This window comes from Rhinolophus hipposideros (genome assembly GCF_964194185.1).
Source record: "Rhinolophus hipposideros genome assembly, chromosome: 10".
In the NCBI taxonomy this organism is placed as follows: Eukaryota; Metazoa; Chordata; class Mammalia; order Chiroptera; family Rhinolophidae; genus Rhinolophus; species Rhinolophus hipposideros.
In genome coordinates this window covers 10071286-10096660 of record NC_138056.1, presented here as the reverse complement: position 1 = coordinate 10096660, position 25375 = coordinate 10071286, and the positions used below count along the sequence as shown (strand labels likewise).

General features: G+C 45.8%; 1 protein-coding gene across 13 annotated transcripts in view; it reads left to right on the top strand.

Moving 5' to 3' along the window:
* The window catches only part of STX3 (syntaxin 3), a 43568-nt gene that overhangs the window by 972 nt on the left and 17221 nt on the right, over window positions 1-25375 (top strand). For all 13 annotated transcript variants that reach the window (XR_013994321.1, XR_013994322.1, XR_013994323.1 and 10 more), the window contains exon 2: window positions 17677-17760. Coding sequence is in view for 9 of the 13 variants with exons in the window: in XM_081064392.1 (XP_080920518.1) it covers window positions 17677-17760 (84 nt within the window). In the remaining 4 variants the exon portion in view is untranslated. The remainder of the gene's footprint in view (window positions 1-17676; window positions 17761-25375) is intronic.

The following is a 25375-nucleotide window of genomic DNA, read 5'->3' as shown; positions in this document are numbered from 1 at the left end:
GCTGCCTCTTACCCTCCTCCTCCTCGTTTCCCTCCTGCAGGAAGCCGAGCCGCTGCCCCCTATCCCGGGGAGCAGCTCCGGGCTCCTCGGTGACCTCGCGAGCTGTGCGCTAGTTATGTGCCAGGATGGGTCCAACTCCTTTTCATCCAGCAGGCTATAATTATTAATTTCCCCTGCCTCCTCAGGACAGCTGTGGTCCGGGCAAAGAATCTGCAGGTAGCCTGCCTCCAGCCCTGCTGCACAGAGGCTGTAAAACCTACATGCTCTTTTGGGCCTGTTTCCTTATCTGTCAAATGGGGGTGATTATACCTTAGAGATTGTTAAGAGATCAGATGACACAATGAGACTTAAATAGATACGTGTTAAAGCCTCCATAGGTTTTTGAGTCAGATCTTCATTGACTCATTGAACAAATAATTATTGAGTGCAGTCTAGGGGAAGGCCCAGTGCTAAGCCCCGGGGACTGGGTGACACAGGCTCTGCCTTAATGGAATTTAAAACCTAGCCCTTGACACAAAGTAGTCCATTGACTTGGGAGCTTGTTAGACGCGCAGCAGCCTAGCCCTAGTCTGGACCTACAGAATCAGAACCTTACTATTCACACATCTTCCCCAGTGATTCATGAACATGTTCACGTTTGGGAAGCAGGGCCTGGACAGCACTGGGGCTGAGTCCAGATAATACCTGTCCAGGAACCTCGTACCTGGCCCCACTGCTTACTAGCTATCCCTTAAATCTCTGAGGCGAAGTTTTGTCATCTGTAAAACCAGTGGTTGTGAGGATTAACCCCAAGACAGCATGCAGAGCCCTTTGTGTGGTGCATGGCATATTGAGGACTAATAAATGGTAAATATAATGCTATGAACTGTTAAAACGTTTTGGAAAAATAGACTTCATACAAGTGTGAGGGATTGCTAGGACGATGTCACAATTGTTTTTCTTTCTCCTCCTTTGTCTTGGGTGAGACCTGCGTGACCCTTTCACCGGCTCTGGGTGGAAGGATCGCAGAGGAGGCAGGGCAATGGGGAAGTGAGAGAAGCCAAGGAACAGTTGTAGGAGAGAGCCTCCCTGCCTCCTACTTGCTCTTTGTTTTCTGAGGCTTGCAACATCCCAATGACCAACAGGGCAGAATATATTGCCCCTGTTTTTGTAGATGAGGAAACTAGAGCTCAGCCTGGGTAGGGGGAATGCCACAGGCCACAGAGCTGGTCAGGGCCCCACCAGGAGAGGCGCCCAGGCTCCAGACCTCTTTCCCCGTGCGCTTTCTCTCATGCACGCTGGTTGGAGAGGCAGAAAGGGAAGAGAGATGGTTTTAAAGGTCTTCCCCTGCCAGCACAGCCAGCAGTCATAAACAATGCAAAACTGAACAGCAGGCAGAGGCGGCTGTTTCCTTAGTTAGGGATCCATTTCCAGAGGAAGATACCCCACGATCCCTTTCCATAAACAGCAAAGAGCCTTACCTGAGCTTTGAATTCCACGTATAAAATCAGTTAGCCTGGGAGCCCAAGCAAGTCCCTTTGCTTCTCCAAGCTTCCTTGTTACCCTCTGTGACATGGAGCTACTGCTGGCTTTCCTCCCTTTACTTTTTGGGGTTGTGGTGAAAGTGAGACAGTTATTGTGGGAATGCTGTCATTATGAGAGTGCTATTCTGAAAGCTGGGTGCCCCAGTGTTTTGGAGCAGGGAGACAGGTGGTGACGGTGCAAAGAGGGCTGGGCTGCAGGTTCAGAGGGTTCTAACTAACTAATTGTGGCCCTGCCACTTAATTAATAGCTGTGTTCCTTTGTGTCACTTTCCCTCTCTGCTGCTCTGTTCCTCCTTTGTAAAACAAGGTTGATCTCAGAAGCCCCTTCTGGCAATGTTAATGTTTTGGGTGAAGATTATTGCTAAGGTTTATATACATTTTGGTTTCTAGTCTAGTTCCTTCCCTGCCACGGGAGACAGATAGATAGCTCTCACTGCAACAAGATAACTATCTTTTCTCTCTGATTCCTTTTATCAAGGAAAGACATTTGTTAATCTGCATGAGACCCATTTCACACTGAGCAGCCTGTGCAATCTCTCTCTGCGGCATCTTTCTAAACCCTGGGGGAAGCCAGGTGATAACTGCCTCCAGATAGCTGGAGGGCTGTCATGTGCAGATTAGTTTTGCTCTGCGTTGATACCAGGAGAAGATGTGAAGTTGATGGGGAGGAAGCATTTTTAGTGGTCAGAGCTGCCCAAGGAAGGGCTGGGGTGGTTGTGAACCCTCAAGTGTGGAGGGAAACAAGAAGCTTGTTGAGATGTTGGATGTTGTAGGGATCTGAGAATCTGGTTGAGAGTTAGGGGCATGGGGGAAGGCAGATGAGGAGGTTTAAGGCCTCCATCAACCCTGAGTATGTGTGGTTGTATAGACTGTTTCATTGTGAGGCTGGACTGAGCACCCATTCGGCTCTGGAGTCCATAGGCTTGAGGTCTCAGAGTTGCACCTGTGAAGTGGATCGTCATACCTTTCCCCTAAGGTCATTGAGAGGGTGAATTGAGATAATCCGGGATAATCACCCACCACCATAAATGTGAGTTCCCCAAACTTGATCTGGGAGTAGCGTCCACGCCCAAGGGCGTACCTTCCTGAGGCCATGGTCACAAGACCTGACCCATCTCTTGCGTGCTTCTCCTGGGGGCTTTCTCAGAAGCCCACTTCTTCAGTGGCTAGGACAGGCTGGCCAGGAATGAGCAGCGCCTACACCCAGTCTGTCTCACTAGGCGGTTCTTGCTTGTTTCTCACTCGCTGAACTTTGGATCCACTGAGTCCAGATAACACCTGTCCAGGAAGCTCGTACCTGGCCCTCTTTTCATCCAGCATTTACTGAGCACCCGCTATGTCCCAGGCCCTGGGATGGGGCTAGGGTGTAATGGTGAGTAACACATTTTCCTGGGTCTTAGGAAGTTCCCAGTCAGATCAGGAGACACACAAGAAACAGACACAATGCTACCGTCCTTGTGAGAGAAGCAGCTGGAGGAAGACCCTGTGGGCCGGCCTCTGGGCGGTGGGGACAGGGCATTAGGGAGTGGGGGCACTTCCCAGAAGTGATGGTTGACCTCACGTCCCTCATCAAGTCCTGGTTAAAATCAGGGGCATGTAAAGTCCCCTGAGAAGAAAGGCAAGGATCCTGGATTTTGTGCGTCACGTACACACCTCAGTGTTGTTTGACCTCTGTGTGGCAGACATGCTCTTCCTCATTCTTTTTGACTTCAGCCTTCTGGGCATGGTGTTAGGCAGGATTATTATGCAAAGCCCTGTTCTTAAAGAGTAAATGGTCACATGGGGAAAACAAAGGCTGTATTTCATGACAGCCCCCCCCCCCCACAATCAAAGGTAGATAATGATAATAGAGAAGCCACTGATGTATGAATAGAGGTGAAGGACTCTCGACCCTGTGGGTGATTGATCTATGGAGGTCTAGAAACAATTTGAGATATACTGGCCCCTCCAAGGCCAGCACCTCATGAAATTGACCTCCCGGGGCTCTAGGGGCCAGTTCTGTCTTGTGTCCTAAATAAAGGTCTTGTCTTTGGCCTCCTTCCCCATTTGAAGTTCTAGTGTGTCTGCGGGATCAGAGTTCCTGCGGACCATGGAGCTTTAAAGCTTAATTCATTCTATAAATACACCTAGAGCCCCTGCTGTGTGCCACGTGCTTTGGATCACAACCAAATCTTAACACCCTGACTGGAGAATCTCTTCACTGAGATTCCCTACTTCAGTGGTAAGATTTCTACCAGCCAGTGAGTTCTACCTCACCTCCTCTCTCTCCCTGGCAGAGCTGCTGCTGTGAGCAGAGGGGAAGCAGAACTGCGATGAGAGCCCTAGAGATTTAGTAGGGATTACAGACCCATCAGCCAGAGGCCAGAAGAGAAATTGCTTGGATGAGAGAAGGGGATTAGTTTTATTTTTATTCTTGTGGGTGTAGGGGAGGCTGGGGGACTGGCATGAGCTATTCACGTGTCCTCTCTCCCTTTCAGTGTTCCTTTCCCCTTTTGTCAAAATTCCTACCCATCTTCCAAAACTCATTTTTTTATAGGTAATGCTCCTGAACTGCAGCCTAGAATGTTCTTCCTCCATTCCCCCCCGCCCGCATGGGTTGTATATTGCTTTGTAGAGGAATACCATTCTTCTAATAAGTCAGTGGGGTTTTTTGTTAATATGGAGTGGGCTTGAAACCACCTCTCATTTGTTTTTCTATGAGATGGACTCTTGGTCTCCCAGGTCCTATTGTCTTTAAGATCAATGGTTTTATTACTTCTTGTTATCACCATTTCAGCTACAGTAACAATGATCATTTATTGAGCAGCTACTTACTATTGGATAGGACATGTGTTAGGTGCCTTACATACCTTGTCTTGAATCCTCTCAACCCCACAAGGCTGTTACATATGATTCCCATGTTACAGATAAGGGGATTGAGGCTCAGAGTTGGTTGAGATCTCCAGCTGGGAAGTGATGGGATCAAGAATTGAGCATATCTTTCTTGCTTTTTTATACCACCCGACACTGTATTTGATCATCTCCCCAACCACACTGTGTGCTCCTTGATGCAGTGGCAGACAGGATATTGGGGCTCTTGGGCCTAGCTAGCGCTCTGCATGGCAGTCAGTTACCTGTTAAACATTTGTCTATTAACTAATCAACAACAGCTTGACTCTTAACATCCCGGTATTCATTATTATGACTGACTTTTCCCACTCCCATTCCCTGTGGGTTGGTGAATCTTTACCTGTCTGAAGTGCAACATTAACTCAGGGAACCCATACGTGTGCTAAGAGAAGCCAGAGGTCACTGGTTTCACCCTCAAGGACAGGGATGGATGAGTTCCAAGGCTCCCCAAACCCCCAGCCCAATACATCATGGAAGGTTGCCCTTGTTCAGAAAGAAAATGAAGGAGAAGATGTGGATATCACAGTGAAAATCTAGCAACCCCAGTTCCTCCTGGTAATATCTCATACGTCGATTAAGGCTCAGTTCCAAGGTCGTCATTGCAAGGAAACTTCCAGATCCTGAAATGACAGCATTCACTCTGCCTTCCATGGGACTTCCACAAGCTCTATTTTCATTGATATGTAAAAGCAGACATATAAGGTTATAATTTCACAAGCTACCTGTCCTGTTATATCCTGCTCTCTGAGAGAGCACAGAACCTGCATCTCTCTCCTCCTGCATTTTCACTTCCCAGCCCACAGCTGGGAAAGCCGTAAACCATATACCATCAGTGGGTGAATGGGGGTATTCTGCAAATGAATTTACCCGGAGACTGTAGGCCCTGAGTGGGCTTGTCTCCAGCCACTTTTCTATTAGGCCCCTCTGCCAGCGACATCCTCCCCTCCCCACCCCCTCACCACCATCTCCACTGTCAGGTCAGCCTGTTTTCTGGCACTGAGCCGTTTCCACAGCAATGTTTCCCGTCCCCAGTCTGAAGACAAGAGTGAAGTTCAATCTCCATATAAAGAGATTAGTGGACCGTATACTGTCTGGGTATGTTTAGCTGTCTGGGTTAGGGCAATTTGGTAAGGCATCAGATTTAACTTTTCTTTTAAACAAACTTTTTATTCTAGACTAATTTTAGATTTACAGAAAAGTTACAAAGATAGTACAGAGAGTTCCTGTCTACCCCTCACCCGGTTTTCTCTATTTGTGAAAACTGAGAATCTGATACTGGTAGGTTACTATTCACGAATTTGTTGGGATTTCACTAGTTTTTCCACTCATGTTCCTTTTTCTGTTCTAGGATCCAGTCTAGGACACCACATTGCAGTTAGTTGTCATCCTTCCTTAGTCTCCTCTGGTCGGGACAGCTCCTTCTTGCTTGTTTTTCTTGGCCTTGTGCTCCTGGCATCTGCTTTTACCTTAGCGCTTTGGAAGAGCCTTTCCGGAGGCTGTGGCCGACGTGCTTGCTCCAGCTGGGGTGGGCGAGGCTGTCAGGAGGCTTCACTCCGCGAGGGTTGAGAACAAAGCCTGTGACACTGGCTCTCTGGGCTTAGTCTACTAGTCATCTTTCTGTTTAGTTTTCTCAGCTGTCAGATGGGAAGTGTCCCTGGAAGATTGTTGTTAGATTAAATGATTTGATAAATACAGAGCACAGAAGAATGTCTTAGAAGAGTCCTCAGCACGTGTGGGATGCTTGCAAAACAGTTATCTATTGAACTGTTAATGAAGTGTTCTTCTAGGATTATGATGGGGAGGGGCCTTGTGGGACAGGCTGAAAGGAAGGGTTGAGGAGAAGGCTGAGTGAGGATGGACTAGAGAAGACATTAGTTCCTGCCTCCTTTCTGTATCCTGAAGAATCCAATTTTTGGGGGGTGTTGGGGGATGGGGGAGAGAGGTGTAGAGAAGGAAGTCAGAAAAGGGTGAAGAAGGCTAAGGTAGGGGAGAAGGAATGAAAGGGGACTTGAGCTTTCCTGTTTCACACCAACTCGCTGGCCTTGGGCTAATTTGGTAGTGAGTTTATTCCTCAGTGTCTTCATTTTCCAAATAGGGCCAATTCTTGCCTCAAATTGTTCAGCTAGAATAACATCTGAAAGTAAAAGTGTGAGGCTCACCGAGGTTATCGTTATCTGTGTATTTCCTCTTGATTCATCTGACAAGAGTGTTGGGGAAGATGCAGTTCAGCAGAAAGGGGAAGTGTTCCCTCTGGGAGGGTTTCACTGGAAGGGTAACATAGAAGGAGGGACAGCTGGCATTGGAGACGGCACTGGGAGGAGAGAGAAAGATATGGTCTTCTCACCCCAATGGCCTTCCTACTGTAGGTATTCTTTGGTAAATCTGCTCAACCTTCAATATTTCTCCAAGGAGTCACTGCACACATTCTTTTTTTTTTTTTTTTTAAATTTATTAGTTTCAGGTGTACAAGACAAGGTAATACTTAGACGTTCATCATTTATATCCCTCACACTGTGAACCCTCCTCCCCCCATCCACTATCCCTCCGACCTCACACCCAGGCATCACATTATATATATAAAATTATAGTTGGCATTCATTATTGTTTAGCTTCTGGTGTACAATGCCATGATCAGGCATCCACAGTATCCCTGAGGTGGTCTCCCAAATAGGACACATGTCCATCGGATACCCAACAAAATCTTTACAACATTATTGAATATGTTCCCCAAATTAATTTTCAAAAAACCCTGAGGCCATCTTGTGGTTACCAGCTGCTTCCTAATCCCTTCACCTTTCCCCTTATCCCCCCCCCCCCCCCCCCGCCCATCTAACAACTCTCGGTTTTTTTCTTTGTGTCCCCAAAACTGTTTCTGATTAGTTCATTCACATATTCTTTTCTTTAGATTCCGCATATAAGTGAGATCATATGGTACTTGTCTTTCTCTTTCTGACTTATTTCACTTAACATAATGTTCTCTAGATCCATCCATGTTGTTGCAAATGGTAAGATTTCTTTCTTCTTTATGGCTGCGTAATACTCCATTGTATAAATGTACCACAGCTTCTTAATCCAGTCGTCTATTGATGGGCATTTCGGTTTTTTCCATATCTTGGGTATTGTGTAAAGTGCTGCAATAAACATAGGAGTGCATACAGATTTTTGAATTGGAGTTTTGGACTTCTCCGGGTAGATGCCTAGGAGTGGAATTACTGGATCATAGGGTAGTTCCATTTTCAGATTCCTGAGATACCTCCATACTGTTTTCCATAGTGGCTGCACTAATCTGCAATCCCACCAAGCATTTGATAAAATACAGCAACCTTTTATGATAAAAACCCTTAAGAAAGTGGGAATAGAGGGATCATATCTTAACATAATAAAGGCCATATATGACAAACCCACAGCTAACATCATACTCAATGGGGAAAAGCTAAAACCATTCCCCCTAAGATCAGCAATAAGACAAGGTTGCCCACTTTCTCCACTTCTATTCAACATAGTGCTGGAAGTTCTAGCCACAGCAATCAGACAAGAGAAAGAAATAAAAGGCATCCAAATTGGTAAGGAGGAAGTAAAATTATCATTATATGCAGATGATATGATACTATATAGAGAACCCTAAAGACTCCACCAAGGAACTATTAGAGCTGATAGATGAATTTAGTAAAGTAGCAGGATATAAAATTAATATTCGGAAATCAGTTGCATTTGTATATACCAATGACAAAATAGCAGAAGGAGAAATTAAAAAAACAATTCCATTTACAATTGCTCCAAAGACTATAAAATATCTGGGAATAAATCTAACCAAAGATGTAAAAGATCTGTACTCAGAAAATTATATGACACTGAAGAAAGAAATGAAAGAAGACATAAATAGATGGAAACACATTCCATGTTCAGGGATAGGAAGAATTAATATAGTTAAAATGCACACATTCTTTAATAGGCTTCCGTCTTCCCCAGGCTCTGCCTTGAATTCAGGTGATGCTGGGCACCCCATCTGCTCCTGGGTATACAGTACCTGTACCAAGTGTCATCATCACTCACATGGGAAGCTGTAGTAACCTGTGTGCCTGTCTGCCGCCCATCTGAGACAGTGTGGTCGTGGGAGAGCAGGGGCTGCTGAGTTGGGTCTGTGTATCTCTAGGGTCTGTACTACTGCTTGGCAAAGGATAGGTGTGTAATAAATGCTGCCTGGTGAATGAATGAACAAATGAATCTGTTACTCTGGATGGGACGTTGTAGTGAGAAGGAGAAGGGTGTGGTGGTTGATTATAAGACCCCAAGATCCTTTTCTAAGTTAATACACTGTGAACAGTGCATTGGACCAAGCAGTCAGTCCTGGCTTTGCTTCTTACTAGGGTTTCCAGGTGGGAATTCCCATGCGTTCTCAGGAATTTTTTTTCGCTTTCCCATTCCCAAATCCCGAAATACAAACTGTTTTCTGTTCTCCATGATGAATCGTTTCCACAAAGTGACGGCCGATACTACCAACCACCTGGGTTCAAGGAGCCAATTCTCGATTTCCCCACCAACTTTTCTCAGGATTTGGGAACGGGAAAGTGAAAAAAATTCCTGAGAACGGGCGGGAATTCCTACTTGGAAACCCTACTCCTTACTAGTTGTGTGATTCTGGATGAATTAACCTACCTAACCACAGATTACTCTTCAGTGTAGATAATGCCAACCCAGTGGGCATTTTTGTTTTTTTGTTCCTTCCTTTATTTAGGTGAACTTCCATCCCTTTTCACTCACTGCTCGTTCTCTAGACCTAGCTCAGATCCGAAGCAAAAACAGATAGGAATTAACTTGGGTAGGAATTAACTTGGCACGTGGGGGTGAAACTTTGATGATTTTTATATCCAGCAAATGAATGCAAGATCTTTTCAGATACACATAGAAGATTTAAAAATATTGACTATGTATTAGGACACAAGAAAATGTCAAATTCCACAGAATGTGAAGTCATATTGAAGCCGGAATATTTTTTCTGTGAGCCCCCAAATGATGTAAATGATGTGGGATCTGTTGACAGTTTCTGGGTGTGGGACGGGATCCTGTCTCATGAAGCCGAAGAATAGACACATGACCAGGGAGAGGCAAAAAATTGTAAAGGAAGATAGTTTATTAGAGGCAGGAGAAGAGGTTGCAGCTTCCGAGCGGGAGGGGTACCCGAAACTGGGAAGCCCAGTGACTGAGGCAAAAGCTCTTATTTTTATACCTTCCCTTGCCTGCTTGGGGAAGGGGGCTGGAGCCTTCTAGTAGAATTCATTTATCAGGTTTGTCCTGTTTGCTCATCCTGAAGGGATTAACGAACCAACCTATTCCTATCAGATCTGCTCCTTTGTCCGGACAGATTATTAACCTCAAGGCATATTCTCATTTCTCTGTCCTGGAGTGAAGGAGAGATTCCAGGACCTCCAGTTTCAGGATATGGCTGTTTTTTTTTGTTTGTTTGTTTATTTCATCAGTCCACCGCCCCCCCCATCCCCCCCGCAATAGCAATCATACTAACTAACCTGTCTCAATAAATATAGGCCATATTCCCTGACAAAGACATAATACAAATTAGAAATTAACACAATATAATAATAGTCCTCCCCAGGTATTCCTGCTTTGGAAATTTAAAAACACCTTTCTAAATAATAATTGTGTTAAAAAGAGAACAAAATGGAAATGACAAACTATTTAGAAACGAATGATAATGAGAGTTGTAAATAACAAAATTTGTGAGAAATGTAGCAGAATTCACAGGGAGCTTTATTTCTTTAAATGCATATAGTAGAGAAATGACTTCATTCAAATAAATGAACTAAATTTCAGTTTATTCTGAGGGACCTACTGTCACCTTCTGAGAATTGACTTTAGAGTTGCATTTTTAGCAAAAACTCTCTTTAGAGAAAACAAGGCCTGATCTCTGCTTTAGATGGCCTGGTCTTGGACATTTAATATGTACCCAGCATTGATCTAAACATTTCACATACATTAACTAATTTTCACAACAGTTCTGTGAGTAGATTATTCATGTTACAAATTAGGAAACTTGTCTAAGATCATATAGCTACTACTGTATTTCCCCGAAAATAAGACCAGTCTTACATTAATTTTTGCTCCAAAAGACACATTAGGGTGTATTTTCAGGGGATGTCTTATTCTTTTCATGTACAACAATCTACATTTATTCAAATCATGTCATCTCCTGGAACATAATGTACTAAATGAGTCCGTCTGGCTGACGATCTTAACTGGGGCTTATTTTCGGGTAGGTCTTATTTTGGGGGAAACACGGTAAGTAGCAGAGATGTGTTTTTAACTCAGTCAGACGTATCTCTGTATCTCTATACACGTGCACATTCATAGGATTATATATGCCAGTATTCATTATATACACCAGTTTCCATTCATGCATACAGATTAGTCCAACTTAATTTTATTGATATTGCAGTGTCCCCTGAAATAAGCAAGAGTGTGTTACCAAGCAGAGTGGAAGGGCATCTTCAGGTGGAATGCAGAGGGTAAGAACAGGGGCCTGGGCTCCCACAGACCTGCTTTTGAGTCCTAAGGCTACCATTATTAGCTGAATCATTTCGGACGAGTTATTTAACCCAATTAAGTAGTTGCCTCATCTGTAAATGGAGAAAGTAATATTTGTCCCTCCTAGGGTTGAGGTGAGAATCAGATAATATATTTGAAACCACATGAGTGCTTGCAACGAAATACACACATATTATCTATTAGTAATATTTTTGTTATGGCAAAAAGCATGGAGTGGGGTCATCATGAACTTTGGCTCTTGTCCAGTCGTCCACCTGAAACCGGAGGCCAGACGACTCCGGGACTCATGCTGCCTGCACTGCTCAGCCAATAAACCGACACAGGAGTTGGGTCATAGAACAAATGTTTATTATCAGAGCACTGGTGATCTGGGAAGGCAGAGGGTTAACACCTCCAAAAACTGCCGTAACATTCTCAGTCCGGCTTGGGTATTTAAGGGAAAATCTGGGTATTTCTCTAAAGGCTGTGTGGTGGTTGTGAGGGGGTCTGCAAGGAGCCTTCCCTCTGGCCACTGATTCTCTGGTGGCTTAGGGAACCCAGGAACAATGATGGGAGGAGCCTGGAAAGAATGCTAGACCATAGAGATTGTGATCAATAAGCCTAAGGATATTAATCATAAGTTTCAGGGTAATATCCTAAAAAAGGGAACCGGGTGGGATAAGGGATATTCCAAGCTCAAGAAGCAGGGGGATGATGTATTGTTAAACTGTAGGTAGGTCAAGGAAAGGTGAGGCCAGGGACTGGAGAGGCCTCCACTATGGGCCTGCCTACTGGGCCCTGTTTCACACCAATTCGCTGGCCTTGGGCTAATTTGGTAGTGAGTTTATTCCTCAGTGTCTTTATCTTCCAAATAGGGCCAATTCTTGCCTCAAATTGTTCAGCTAGAATAACATCTTGAAAGTAAAAGTGTGAGGCTCACCGAGGTTATCTTCATCCATGTATTTCCTCTTGATTCATCTGACAAGAGTGTTGGGGAAGATGCAGTTCAGCAGAAAGGGGAAGTGTTCCCTCTGGGAGGGTTTTGCTGGAAAGGTAACACACAGTAGGAGGGACAGCTGGCATTGGAGATGGGTCATCGGACTCTAAATGGGGAACAGAGAGCACTGCGTGCCTATTGAGAGCTGCCATGCTTACTCAGAATTTCTGGCTTCTTTTACTCAAAGAAGAGGGACTGGAAAAACCAGATGTTGGGCAGCTCTGTGTGTCGCTGGTATGTTTATGTGAGTGTTTGGAAGTTCTGGAAATGGAGGTGTTCGTCTTTGGAATCCACAGACCTCATCCTAGAGGGAGGCAGGTGGGGGAAGTGAGCAGGCAGGACAAGAAAAATCATGTCATTGTCTCTTTGAATCAAATGTATTGGGAGCCAATCTGGGTTTATAAAGAAGAGTATGTATCTCCGGAGCAAAGAGCTGTTTAAATGTGGAGAGGCCAGATGAGGTGCAAGAATGTGTGGTCACCTGCTTGTGCCAGGAGGCCCCGCCACCATCAGCCACAGTCCTTTAATACCCCTGCCTTGGGAAGTTAGGGACCAGATGTCCCTTTCCAGTCCAGACTGCTTGTTCCTTCCCTTCTATTTTTATTTCCCTCACCTTGAAACTTTGCAGAGAGCTCCTGGCCCTTCTGTCTTGTCCTGGGACCCTCTGGTCTTCCCCGGGGTGTGGTATCTGTGGCAGGGAGAGAATCAGGGAGCCTGCGAATGGCATCTCTTCCTTTGGGATAGTTTCCTTTTCTTTCTTTGTCCTTTCCTCCTGTGTTGCTATTCTGATTTGTAATGACCCTTATTATGGAATTGCTGATGATTATAACCTGTTTGCAGCCATGTTTTGGAAAGGAGTGAGGGCACTCCCTATTCTCTTTCTTTTCTATAGAAGCCATCCATCCATTTACTTTAGTGGTTTTCCAGCTAGCTAGCCAAACTTGCCTGCTTCCTTCCTTCTTTTTTTCCCCCCTTTCTTTCCTCTCTTTACAACAGGACTCTTTCTTAAAATGAAATGTTATTTAAGTGTATAAAGCAGATGAAAGTGAAGCTGGGCAGACTGACCCACCTGCTTGACTCCCACTTCCGTGACTTCCCTGAGTGGGGTTCCAGAAAACCTCATTGGAAAGCTAAGCTCATTTGGTGGGAAAACCAAAGCCTAAAGGAGACAAGTGCTGTGCCCAGGGCCTCCAGACCCTCTCTCCCAGCATGTGTGCTTCCTGCAGGCCTGGCTGCTGCTCTGCTTGCTCCAGGCTGCTCTCAGTGGTGGGCTGTTTGACAGCGTGCAGTGCAGTAAGCAAGGGCTTAGGACGGACAGCTGATGCTTGAGGCCCGCATCTGAAAATCAATAGGGGAAACCTTGAATAACTCAGAACTTCTCCGACCTGCAGGTTCTCAAAATCTAGGTGGGTTTCATTGATACAGTGTGTGCGAAGCCACTAGAGTGTTGTGGCCACCTAGCACCAGGTAGGGCAAATGTTTTCATTAAAGGAGCTTCTGAAGAGGGACCCGCAATGAAATAGACGAGGGATGACAGAGAAGGCAATTGAAAGAAAGGCAGTGAGCATTGAGGGAGACGAATTTCAGGTCAAGTCACTTTATACTGAGTTCTGGGCCCCGGAAATCTTTCCGCTCTTTGTCCAAAGAGATGGTTGTAGCCCTAGCTGCCCTCACTGAATCTGGGGGCACATTTGAGAGGTGGGAGTTGCTGATACGCCCGTCCTGGGTTCTAGCTCAGTGCTGCCTGAGTCATTGGCAAAATCTCTCATCTCCTGGTGGGAGGGGCAGCAGGAGGCTGGGGTGGGGGCGTGCGGAGAGGAAGCGGGTGGCTGAGCTTGTGGTTCTCACGCACGTTTTTTTACTGTGGCTGCTGTTGCAGCTACTATAACGTTCCTATTACCACACACCTTGATTCTTTGATAAAGATGCTGAAGTTCTCTTTTTGGCTGTGCTCAGACATATGGGCTGAAGATCAAGGGCCCTGTGTGCCTCCTTTGGCTCTGGGGTCCCTGAGGCTCAAGAGACCTCAGGGTGTAAGAGCACCCTGGCCCTGGGATCTGTTAGACCCCTTTTGGAGAAGCCTGGCAGTTCCAGTGTCACGGCACTCCAGATACCCGCATTGAGATAACCTGCGATTATGGCCTCTTCCTTGAATTTTCTGATCTACAGTTTATTGCTGTTATTATTGACGTTGTTATTTTGTATTTTTGGAAGCAGCACACTACTGTAGGAGAAACTGCATGGGAAGATGGGAATCAGGAAACCTGTGTTCTATTCCTGGCTGTATAAGTAACTCATTATTCAGTCGTGGGCCTTGGTTTGCCCATCTCTACATGAGGGGATTTAGTGATAAAATCTGTAAGGTGCATGCAGCTCTAGAAGTCCTATATCTCGCCCTCCCCCTTCCTATTTAAAAGTACTTAGACTCAGGTTAAAGAGACATTGACTGGCAAGATCCTATAGATAGCTGTTTTATCAAGTTGTTACTGTGTGCTATTCATTGCATAAGGAACTTTAAAAGATTATCTTGTATAACCCTCACAAGGGCCCCAGTAGGCACTATTGTTCCTGCTTTGTAGATAAGGAAATTGAGGCTCAGAAATGTTAAACCAGATCCTCAGTGTCTAGTACGGGATGGAGCATGTTATAGAACCGTGGTTGTCAATGACTCATGGAATTGATCTTAGCCTTTAGTGTGGGAACTTGTGGAGGAGATCTCACCTTTAGGTTTCACATCTTTATGGCCAGATGATGAGGAAACTGACATTTATGAGGCCCCGGTGTGTGCTCAGGATTGTGCTAGAAGCTTTCCATATGTGATCTCTCCCAGTCCTCCTGAGAGTGATAAGGTGTGTGGTGTTTGACCATTTACAGGTTAAACACTCAGAGCAGTAAGGGACTCGACGGAGGTCTCAGCCAGTAATTGTAACAAGTTTTGGACCTAGGCTGTGAGACTTCCCCACCCCCGTTCATGCATTGTCTCACTACGTGAGATGGACCAGGCTGCCCTGCCAGAGTCTGCTGGAAGCCAAGAGCTGGCTCTGTCAACGGGACTCCCTGGACATATTCCAGGGGGTCTCACACATTTATGACATGCTGAAGAGCTAGGTGCCTGCCTCCCACGCCCCAGGACACTTGTCCCCAGCTTCCAGAAACTATGCTTAGTCCATCTCATGGAGGTGGTAGCCTCATCCCACTTCCTTAGCACGTGTGCCTGTGTGAAGAAAGCTGAGCACACATACTCATGGGGTATCTCCCCTCAGTGTGGGTCTCTAGGAGATCTTTGAAGTCAGGAAACTTGCAACAAATGCTTCCTAAAGGAAGATGGGTTCCTGTTTCTAGTGAGGATCATGGAAAGCCTTGTTGGCAGATGAGCCTCTGGAGGCCACTGAGAGGCCCAAGCGGGGATGATAGTTGATAAAGGGAGCCTTTTGTCTCACACTTTAGAAACTGCTGGGTGAATGTAGGCTGCCAGGCTCTCTGGAAGCTAGTTATTTATTCATCTAAAATTGACTGAATTTCTGTAATATATCTCGTACATGGTAAGTGCCCAGTATACGTGTTGAATAAATGAATTAATGACAAGCACAAGTAATTTTAATTCCAAGAGACGAAAGCTGATTCTGGCTAAATGAATGGCAATGTATTAGGATACTGTTCCGCTCTTTGAGAGAATACTGGGGAAGGTCTGCAGAACCTGCTCTGAGCCAGGGCTGGCCTAGGAAGGACAGAAACGAGCACAGCTCTGGGGATTTAGCAGATTTCTGGTGGGTGCTGCCCTGGCAGACTCAGCTCTGTTCACATCACATTTCAGATTCCTTGGGGGACTTGGATCATGATGGAGACCCTTCCCGGGCTCACATGGGAAAGGCGAGGAGGTGTCTCCACAAAGGAAGGTGTTCAGGCAGGCACACACTCGAAGGAACTACTCTAGTAGATATATAAAGCAACTCTGCTCTCCAGGAGCGTATAGTCGGTGAGGGAAGGATAGACGGGGTCATTAATAGCAGGCTGTGATGGCTGCTATGGAAGTTTGCACACAAGGCATTGGGAGCATAGGGAGGTTTTAAATTATGCAGGCGGGGAAGTGTCAAGTAAGGTTGACAGCCAAGGTTGTTCGAGATTGAATTTTAAAGGCTAAGTAAAATTTTGCCAGCTGGACGAATGCATTTCAGGAGAAAGTTCTCATGTGACAGTTCAGTGATGTGAAATAATGGTGTGTCCAGGAAATGCCAGGAGTTCCAAGTGTCTGGTCATAGGGAAATGTGTATGTGAGGGGTCTGACCTTAAAGGGCCCCACAGGCTCTTAGGCATTGGGGCTTTCAGTTCCAGGAGGTGAGCTGTCATTGAATGACTTTAAGTGGCAGAAGGACCTGATCAGTTCTAAATTTTAGGAAGATGATTATGGGGGCTGTAGCGGAGCCCTCAAGTTCAACTCCTTGGAATGTGTCTTTTAGGCTTGGGTGGCTGACAGTTCCAGACAAGCCAGAGAATGAGATGATGGGGGCGCCAGTCAAAAGAAACTCCCCAGATGGCTGGAGAGCCCCAAATTTCAGTAGGAATTCCCAGTAACTCTATCTTCTGTTGCAGATCAGGGGGATGGCAGCAGGTGAAGAAAAGAGGTCCCTGGTGGCTTTCATGGGAAACACTCAGTCTCTGAGTGTTTGAGACTGGTGTGTCTTGGCTTAGAAGGCCATAGGCCACTGAAGGTTGTGAAGAAGCAGGCGTAGGGGGTTTACCTCTCCCCACCTTCACTCCCACAGCCAGTTCACCCTCTGTGCTTCAAAATGGGGAGTGTGCAGTGCAGCAGTGGTCTGTGAAGAGTGTTGGGAAGAATGTACAAGGTCTTTGTTGGGAAAAATGTACAAGAATGTACTGAGGTCTTTGTGTTCGGTGGGAGGGAAGCCCTTCCTTTGGACAGTCATTTGGTGATTTTGCAGAGGAAGTTGAATGAGGTTAAGAAAGCTGGGGTCCCCAGAGGTGGTGGGGGGAGAGCTTCCTTTTCCTTATGAACATGAACTGCGACAGGGAACATCACACTGTGCTGTTTCCTTTGCAATAGGTGGTCTCTGAAAATAGGAAAATCTTTGAGGATTGGAAGCTAGTGTTTTGGAATCTGTTCTAATATGGATGGATCCCTGGTAGAGTGGATCCTGCATTTGAACAGTGTGGAGAAGGGGCTGGAACGTGGGCTCCAAATCCAGAAGACTACCTAGAATCTGCCCATCTCCACATTTTAGCTGTGTGACTCTGGCCAAGTTACTTAACCTCTCTGTTTTTGATTCTCTGACTGGAATGAGTTACAGTAACGTCACCAATCCCAACCACCACCACCCAAACCTAGCACTTTATTGAGCACTTACAGTGTGCCAGACACTGCAGAAGTGTTTAATATTCATTTTCTCATCGATGTTTTAAGCAACCCAATGAAGCAGGTAGTGTTATTATTAGCGTTTCACAGATATGGAAGCCTAGGCACAGAGAGGATAGTAACTTGCCCACCCCTCCCCTACTCCACAAAAAATCAGTAAGTGGTAGAACTAGGATTTAAATTCCGACAGTGTACCAGCAGACTTTGACACATCACTGAGCTGTTCTGAGTGTTAAAGGAGATTATATGGGTGAAATGCTTAAGCCAGATACGGCGCCTGGTCCCCAGAGAGCATTTGATGCTGTCAGCAGCTGTTTCTTGTGCTCTTGGTCTCACCTGCTCCTTTTGTCTCACAGAAGCAGCTGACACAGGATGAAGACGCCGATGAGGTTGAGATTGCCATTGACAACACGGCTTTCATGGACGAGTTCTTCTCTGAGGTAGGGCCTTCTGGTGCCTTTTTCTGAATGTACATAAGGAAACAGTTTCCTTATAAAGATAAAACCTCAGATCTTGGGACGGTCGCAGAGGAAAGTCAGTCTTTTGCTGGGGTGGGCTGGCCAGACCAAGAAGTTACAAGGCTGGCCAGACCAAGAAGTTACAAGAAGAGTCTCTCCGACACTTAACTTGAGAGGATGTAGGCTTTTAATCTTATGGAGAAAGTCAGCAGAAAGTAAATTATATAGAATTAAAGTCTTATGCGACATGACAACATTTTAATGATATCCCGTCCTGCCTAAATAACATAACTTGAATACAGAATCAACCCATGGGGTCCAGCCATGTGTAAAAAACACACTGCATCTTTAGGCCTGTGATTCACATAGATCAGATTTATTTCCAAAAATTCAGTCCCTTTGACTTAATTCCAATGATAATGGAGACACTAAGAAACCACCAATTTATATTTTTGAAGTTGAACAGGTGGCAAAGGTGGGCTGCCTCTGTCTACACGTTCACATGCCCTTTGGTTTGGAAATGGGTAAGGTGCTAAGGTAGGCAGTGAGTGGTAGGAAGCTTGCGGGGGGTGGTGTGTCATGGACAGAAACCCAGGCTTAGGAGCCAGGCAAACTTGGGTTCAAATCTCAGCCCTGCTTCTAACCAGCTGTTGCTCTTATGAACATTACTTAGCCCACTTGGTTTCCTTATCTATAAATTGGGATTGTAATATAATTTCCTAGAGGGTTATTGTGAAGGTTAAATGGGATAATGTTTCTAAAACATTCAGTGTCGCATCTGAGATGTACGTGCTCAATGAACGACACTTCAGAAAACAATGAAACAAAACCACAGAAAGTTCAGTCGCTGACATTTTTGCCACCATCCTATGATTTCTTTATTTAGGCTTTTTATTATTTTTGGAAAGAAGACAAGCGGCATCGTATTCTTTTTGCAGGGAGAATGTCCTCTCGGTCATGGGTGTGGAGAAGTCACCCTCTAGTTGTGGTCTAAACGGAGTGGAGCGAGGCTTGACGGCCAGGCCCGTTCATCTGTTAGAGTGATAAGCGGCTTTCAGAGTGAACTTGAGTGTGTGCTGCCTGATTGGCCATGAATGTTCCACAAATCCCCTCCTTCCCTGGGGGTGGATCTGTCCTTTTGGTCAGGAGTCAGGTTGTGGTCAGACATTTGAGTTTTGTGAGTCTAGTGCCGCTCCAAGTGTGGGTCACGGAAGGAAAATGTCTGTCTGTTCAGCAGAGGGGTGGACTTAAGGAGAGACTCAAGCTATCATTGTAGCTTGTCACTCTGAGCTTGCCTTGGAGAGCTAGACACATTAAAGAACTTAATCCAAGGAGTTAAGGAATCTTCTCCCACAACAGTGTTCTTTCTGCCTCTTTTCTTAAACCACTAGGAGAGGCCCTGAGAAACAGTGCTCCTTGTGGCGGGGGGGGGGGGAGATGGTGGCCTTCAGCCTCCAAGACATGGTCTGAGTCCGTCCGCAAGCACTGAATAGCAGCTGACGTTGATGAAGGCACTTATTTAACCCATCTGGGCTTTAACGCCTGCTCTGAAAACCAGGACTGTTAGTACTTAACCTTTGGAGGTTGTGGTGAGGCTCACACATCTGGAAAGCGTTATCTAAGCAGAGAAGCACTGGATGGATGCTAGTTATTTTTGGAGACTTAAGAACTCAAGAGCTGCTGCTTTTCTTATTAGTTCCTCTTTGTTATATGCTTATCTGTCATTTAAGGAAAACAGAAAAGTCCTATCATATTTGGGGTGGAGAAGGGGACAGCATGGTGGGGTGGAAAGAGCATGGTCTTTGTTAATTCCTTACCTGCCACTAACTGTGATCTTGGGGACATTCCGTAACTTCTCTGAGTCTCAGTGGGTTTCTATGAAACAGGGAGAGAAATATTCACCTCCCAGATTGCCTGGGGATTAAAGGAGCTAATGTTGAGAAAGTGTTTAGTGTAGGCTTAGGAAAAGGTTACTTTCCTTGTTTCTCACCTGATAGAGCACAGAGAGGGTAAGTATTGGAGTGCGGCAAGGCAAGAGGGAGGGGACCATGGAAAGAGATCATGCAGGCCCCCCCACCCCCGCCCCGCCCCGTTCCTGGTCTAAACCTCAGGTCTGCCACTGCTCGCCGTATAACTTTGGAAAAGTCGTCTAACTGTCTTAGTTTCCTCTAAAACAGGACTGGTGATATTACCTGCTGGCTGTTGTACATGTGAAATGAGAGAGTGTGTGATGTACATAGCCCAGCACCTGGCAGATACTAAGTATGTCTGCTCTAAGCTAGTCCTTGTCAGTGTGGTGTTCCCCAGTGTGTTTGCGAGGAAGTAGACCTCATAGTTGGTTTTACAGAAATATCCTTGACCGTGGGATAAAGTACATCCCAGGTAAGGGGGGGTGGGGAAATGAGGGGTTTGGTTTCCCGCTGTTTGCGACTACGGAAACACATCCAGTACATCCTGCAGGATATAGCTAAGTTGGTTTCTTGGGAAGGCACTGTTGTGCTAAAACCTGCTGTTTGGACTTGTTCCAGCCAGTAGGTTGCCCTTGGTTATTTGCTGAGGACCAGTGGGACGAATCACAGCATGGTCAGAAAAGCATTTGCAAGGTGTAGGTGAAGTCACAGGCCAGCATGGTTTCAAAATGTGCTTTGCTCTGTAAAACTCTTAATTTCTCCAGCTTCCCGATTGTTAGCGAAAAGAATTGGCCCTTAGGTTTTCAGGCCTCCTCGACCGGTTAAGCCAGGGTCTAGTAAATGATAAACCTCAGACTTTTGTCTAATTTGCTGTTGTCTGTATTTTCCCTGGTTTGTTTGCTCAGTTGGCAGAGAGAGCAAAGTTACAGAGGAAACAGAACCTACCTGAGAAGGCAGAAACATGAGGAGTTCGTTGTCCTATATTTATTCATCCGTTCACTGAATTCCATGAGGGCTCAGTGTTTTCCAGACATGTGTCAGGTGCTGGGGGACACAGGGTCTGTGTGACAGGGGCCTTGCCCTCTGCTGTCTCCTTATCTGGTGAGGGTGATAGGACATTTTAAAAGTCACATGATAGTAGAAATGTCAACAAGGCAGTCCTGTGGGAACACAGAAGAGGAAGCTTTATGTTCCGTCTGGAGGGAGGGAGAACGAGGTTGGTGAGAGAGGGCTTCAGTGGTTTGTAACTAGACTTGCCCATCGGCATCACCTGGCAGCGTTGGCACAGACACACGCCTGATTCTGAGGGCCTGGAATGGCTCAGACTTCTGGATTTTTAGAAAGTTCTCCCAGATGATTCTGTTGCCTCCTGCCCTTATGCAAAGTGATGGGGAGCCTTTGAAGGTTTTAAGCAAGGAAATGGTGGGATCAGAGTATGGTACAGAAAAATCATTCTGTATGGCGTGTGTGGACGGTGGGAGAGGCCAGAAATGGCAAGATCAGTACGTTGGCTGATGCAGCGACCCGTGTGAGAAGGATCAGAACTCTGAGCTTCCTCTGGGTCTCTGAGTGGCAGCATGGCACATCACGTAGGGATGCTTTCGAGTAACTGTGGCTTAAGCAATAAAGATATGTGATTATTTCACATACAAAGAAGTCCAGCATGAGGGGTGGTGCTGAGGGTTAGAGGTGTTGGGGTTCTAGGTCAGCATGTCTCTGATCCCCTGGGCTTCTCCCTTAGGATTGAGAGAGTCAATTCTGATTGTCGCTATATAACAATTCACCCTAACAGTTAGTGGTGTGAGCAACCCTTGGGCGATACTGACAGATTCTGTGGAGTAGGATTTCAGACGGCACAGTGCAGGTGGGAAGATGTGAACAGCCAGAGGCTGGAATCTTAGAGGCTTCTGTGCTCTAACATTGGTGCCTGGACCACAGTGAGTCAGGAAAGCTCCGTGGAAACTCTCAGTTGCTCCGCTTATACTTGACCCTCTTTCTGTGGCTTGGGCATCTCAGCGTGACCAACACAGGGGTGTCGGTTTGGTACATGGAGACTCAGGGCTCCAAGGCAAGTGTTCCTGCTGTGGCAGTCACACAGCCATCAGTTCTGCCGTATTGTGTGGTCGCAGCAGTCGCAGGCCTGCCCGATTCAAGAGGGCAATATACACAGACACCATCTTTCAATGGGAGAAGCATTAAAGGATTTGTGCCGTGTTTTAAAACCACCACAGAGTCACAGCTAGGGTTTCCAGGCGGGAATTCCTGTCCGTTCTCAGGAATTTCTTTTGCTTTCCCATTCCTGAATCCCGAGAACAGTTGGTCAGGAAATTGGGAAAATCGGCTCCTTGAACCCAGTAATACACACAATGGGAAGTAAACGTACTACTCACAATGTATCTCTTAGACATTTTTTTCTATTTATCACTAGGATTTCTGGGTGGGAATTCCCGCCCATTTCAGGATTTCTTTTCACTTTTCTGTTCCCAAATCCCTAGAAAAGTTGGCTGGGAAATTGGGGAAATTGGCTCCTTGAACTCAGGTGGTTGGTAGTATCAGATGTCACTTTGTGGAAACGATTCATCGTGGAGAACAGAAAACGGTTTATATCTCGGGATTCGGGAAAGGGAAAGCAAAAAAAATTCCTGAGAATGGGTGGGAATTTCTGCCTGGAAACCCTAGTCACAGCTCCATATGTCATCACCCTACGCCAGCATCACAAGCAGTAAGAAAGGGGGCAGCTAGAAAGATTCATCAATCCTTTTGTCAGGGCAGGAAACTAATCAAATCCTCCAAGCTGACTTCCCCTGTGTCCCCTTGGCCAGCAGTGGATGACATGGTCATGACAGCTCTTAGCTGGAAGGGAGACCAGGAGAGTGAGCACTTCGCAAAGGGCCAGGATTGTCAGGGTTGCCATAGAACCGATCATGCTCCATCCTCTGGGCTGGCAGCGTCACTGCCCGCGCACAGAGTTCTGTTCACAAGGAGCGGCAGGGCAGGCGGGGATGGCGGCACGAATGCTGGTTGGTCATGGGTGGCAGTATAGATGCAAAAGGACGTCTGGATCAAATATGTTTGAGAAATGCTTTATACTCTTTCCTCCTACGGAGATGTATAATGCATATTATTAAAAGCTTCAAGAAGTTCTGTAATACAGAAACCCGCTGAAGTTGCCGATTTATTTTTTCATAGAACCCTTTCTGACAGGTAACTTCTCTTAACAAGGATGAATGATTACATTTTGGAAAACGCTAGTATAAAGTTTTCTTTTTTTGGATGTGCTTTAAAAAAAGCCTGAGACAATTCTGCAGTGGTGCATGACGCATGCTTGTCTCCTGAGGTTACTTGTATCCATTTATTTATTCATTGAATAAACTTCTATGAAGGGACACCACGTGCTTAGCACAATGATGGATACCACGTTGTCTATAAGGGACAAGACAGGCCCAGCCCTTGCGGAGATCTGGGTCAGGCCTGGGGGAAGAGAGTGGATGGAGTGTGGGCCACAGTGCTGTGGAGCTTTGGAGGGTGGAGCAGCGCCTGGTTACAGGAACTGGGACGGGGGCAGTCGTGAAAGCAGAGGGATTTGCCAGGTGGGCTTGACTTTTGCTGTAACGAAGAACTTCGAAGTGAATGCAACTTGGAAAGCTAGGCATCAAGTCAAATCTAGCAGGTGAAATACCCTTTTGAGTCTTTCTTTCCATAGACTGTTTGGATGACCAGGAGAGCTGGCAGGTTCTGCATTTCCGGGCTCTTCAGTAGGCGGACAGGAAGCCCTTGCCAGTCATTTGCCTGTTTGCTCTCAGGTCCATTCCCATCCTTCCTGTGCTCTGCGCTGCATCGCAGGGAACTCATTTCCCAGGTTCCCCTTGCCAACTGGGCTTTTGGTGTGTTGGACCTTGGGGAGGCTCTGGCAGAAGACTAAGAGAGGAGGGAAGTGGCCCTGGTTCTCTCCCCAGACAAGTCTCCTCCACGTCTCCACTTTCACTGCACGGCCCCGTTCTGCTGGTCAACTCCCCCATGGGCTGGCTCCCCTCAGAGGGGCTCCGCTGACCCTGCCCTCCTTTTTTGTCCCTCCAACCTGCTGTTGCTGAGATCCAGAGTGTCTCATCATCCTCTGGTTGGCTTCTTGGCTCTTCCATCTCTGTAGAGAATTCCCTGTATTCTACTTCAATTAAAATAACTAGATAGGTTTTCGTTTTGCTGACTAAATTTTGAGCGATACGAAGCCCAAATACACTGAATTGCGTTGAGATTATTGTCTAAGCATACTAGTTCTCACTGGTCAGGATAACTCTGAGATCATTCGTTTCTTTTCATTCCTAAGAGGAGAGTTGAAACACTAGTCCCAGTTTTGATAAAACCCCTGAGGTTAACTTCTGTCACTTGGCTGACTGAGACCTGTCTCCGTCCCTTCTCATCAATGGTTATTTTCCAAAGCAAAGAAGCAAACAAAGAGGTCTGGACTGAGAACTTCTAATATAAGGACTGTTTTGGATTATGCTCTTTTGGGGGAAAAGGAAGGGTGTATGAATTGTGAAAAGGAGGAGTCATTTATTTGACTCTTATAACCCCATTACTTTTGTCACCTTAAAGCGGTGGCACATAATATATTTTCAATAAATAAATATGCAGGAGCTAATACCTAACTAGAGGCACAAGGTACATAGAAACTTAGGGAAGGCAGAGACGTTTTAGGTATTAGGTTGGTGCAAACGTAATTGCGGTTTTTGCAATTGTTTTTAGCCCTTTAAACTGCAGTTACTTTCGCACCAACCTAATAGAATGGACCAAGCCTTGTACCCTACGTGATATCCACTGGTTCTCCAAAGTAGTACTTTCTCTGCTTTCATTGTCTCAGTTCCGCTGGCTACTTAGATCCAGCGGGAAGAGGACATCCTTGCCTTGAAACTAACTCCCTCCTTTTAGTAAGATGTTGGTGATTAGTGTACTGTGGTCATTGTAATTGGTTCCATGATACAGGCACCCAATGTGAAGAGCAGTTGACCTGCTGTCCTTACTTGATCTCCTCGAATGGCTTCTGATGACATCACAGAGCACGTGTTAACATTAGGATTGCTGTGACAGTTGAATGAGATGTGCGTGTAAAGGTACAGCATGGTCCCTGGTGTATCATAAATGTGCAGTAATTGCTGGCTAAGTCTGTACCGTGTTTCCCCAAAAATAAGAGCTACCCGAAAATAAGCCCCCGTTAAGATCATCAGCCGGACGGATGCATTTAGTACGTTATGACGATGTTCCGAAAAAAGATGACATGACTATTTGAATAAATGTAGATTGTTGTACGTGAAAAAATAAGATATCTCCTGAAAATATGCCCAAATGCGTCTTTTGGAGCAAAAATTAATATAAGACCTGGTCTTATTTTCAGGGAAAGACAGTATTTATCATTATCATCATTGAACGTTTATTGAGCATGTACTTTGTTTAAGCGTCTGGCATGTATTATCTCATTTAATCCCCACAAAATCTCTAGGAAGTGGGAACTGTGATAAACCTTATTTCACAGATGAGAGAACTGGGGCCTGTGGTGGTGGTGGGGGGGCGTGGTAAGTGGCTTGTTCAAGGTCAGAAAACGGCTAAGAGCTGGAGCCGAAACTTGAACCTGGTCTGTTCGATTCTCACTGATTTTCTTAAACTGTACTGTCTGGCTTGCCACATTGCTGACA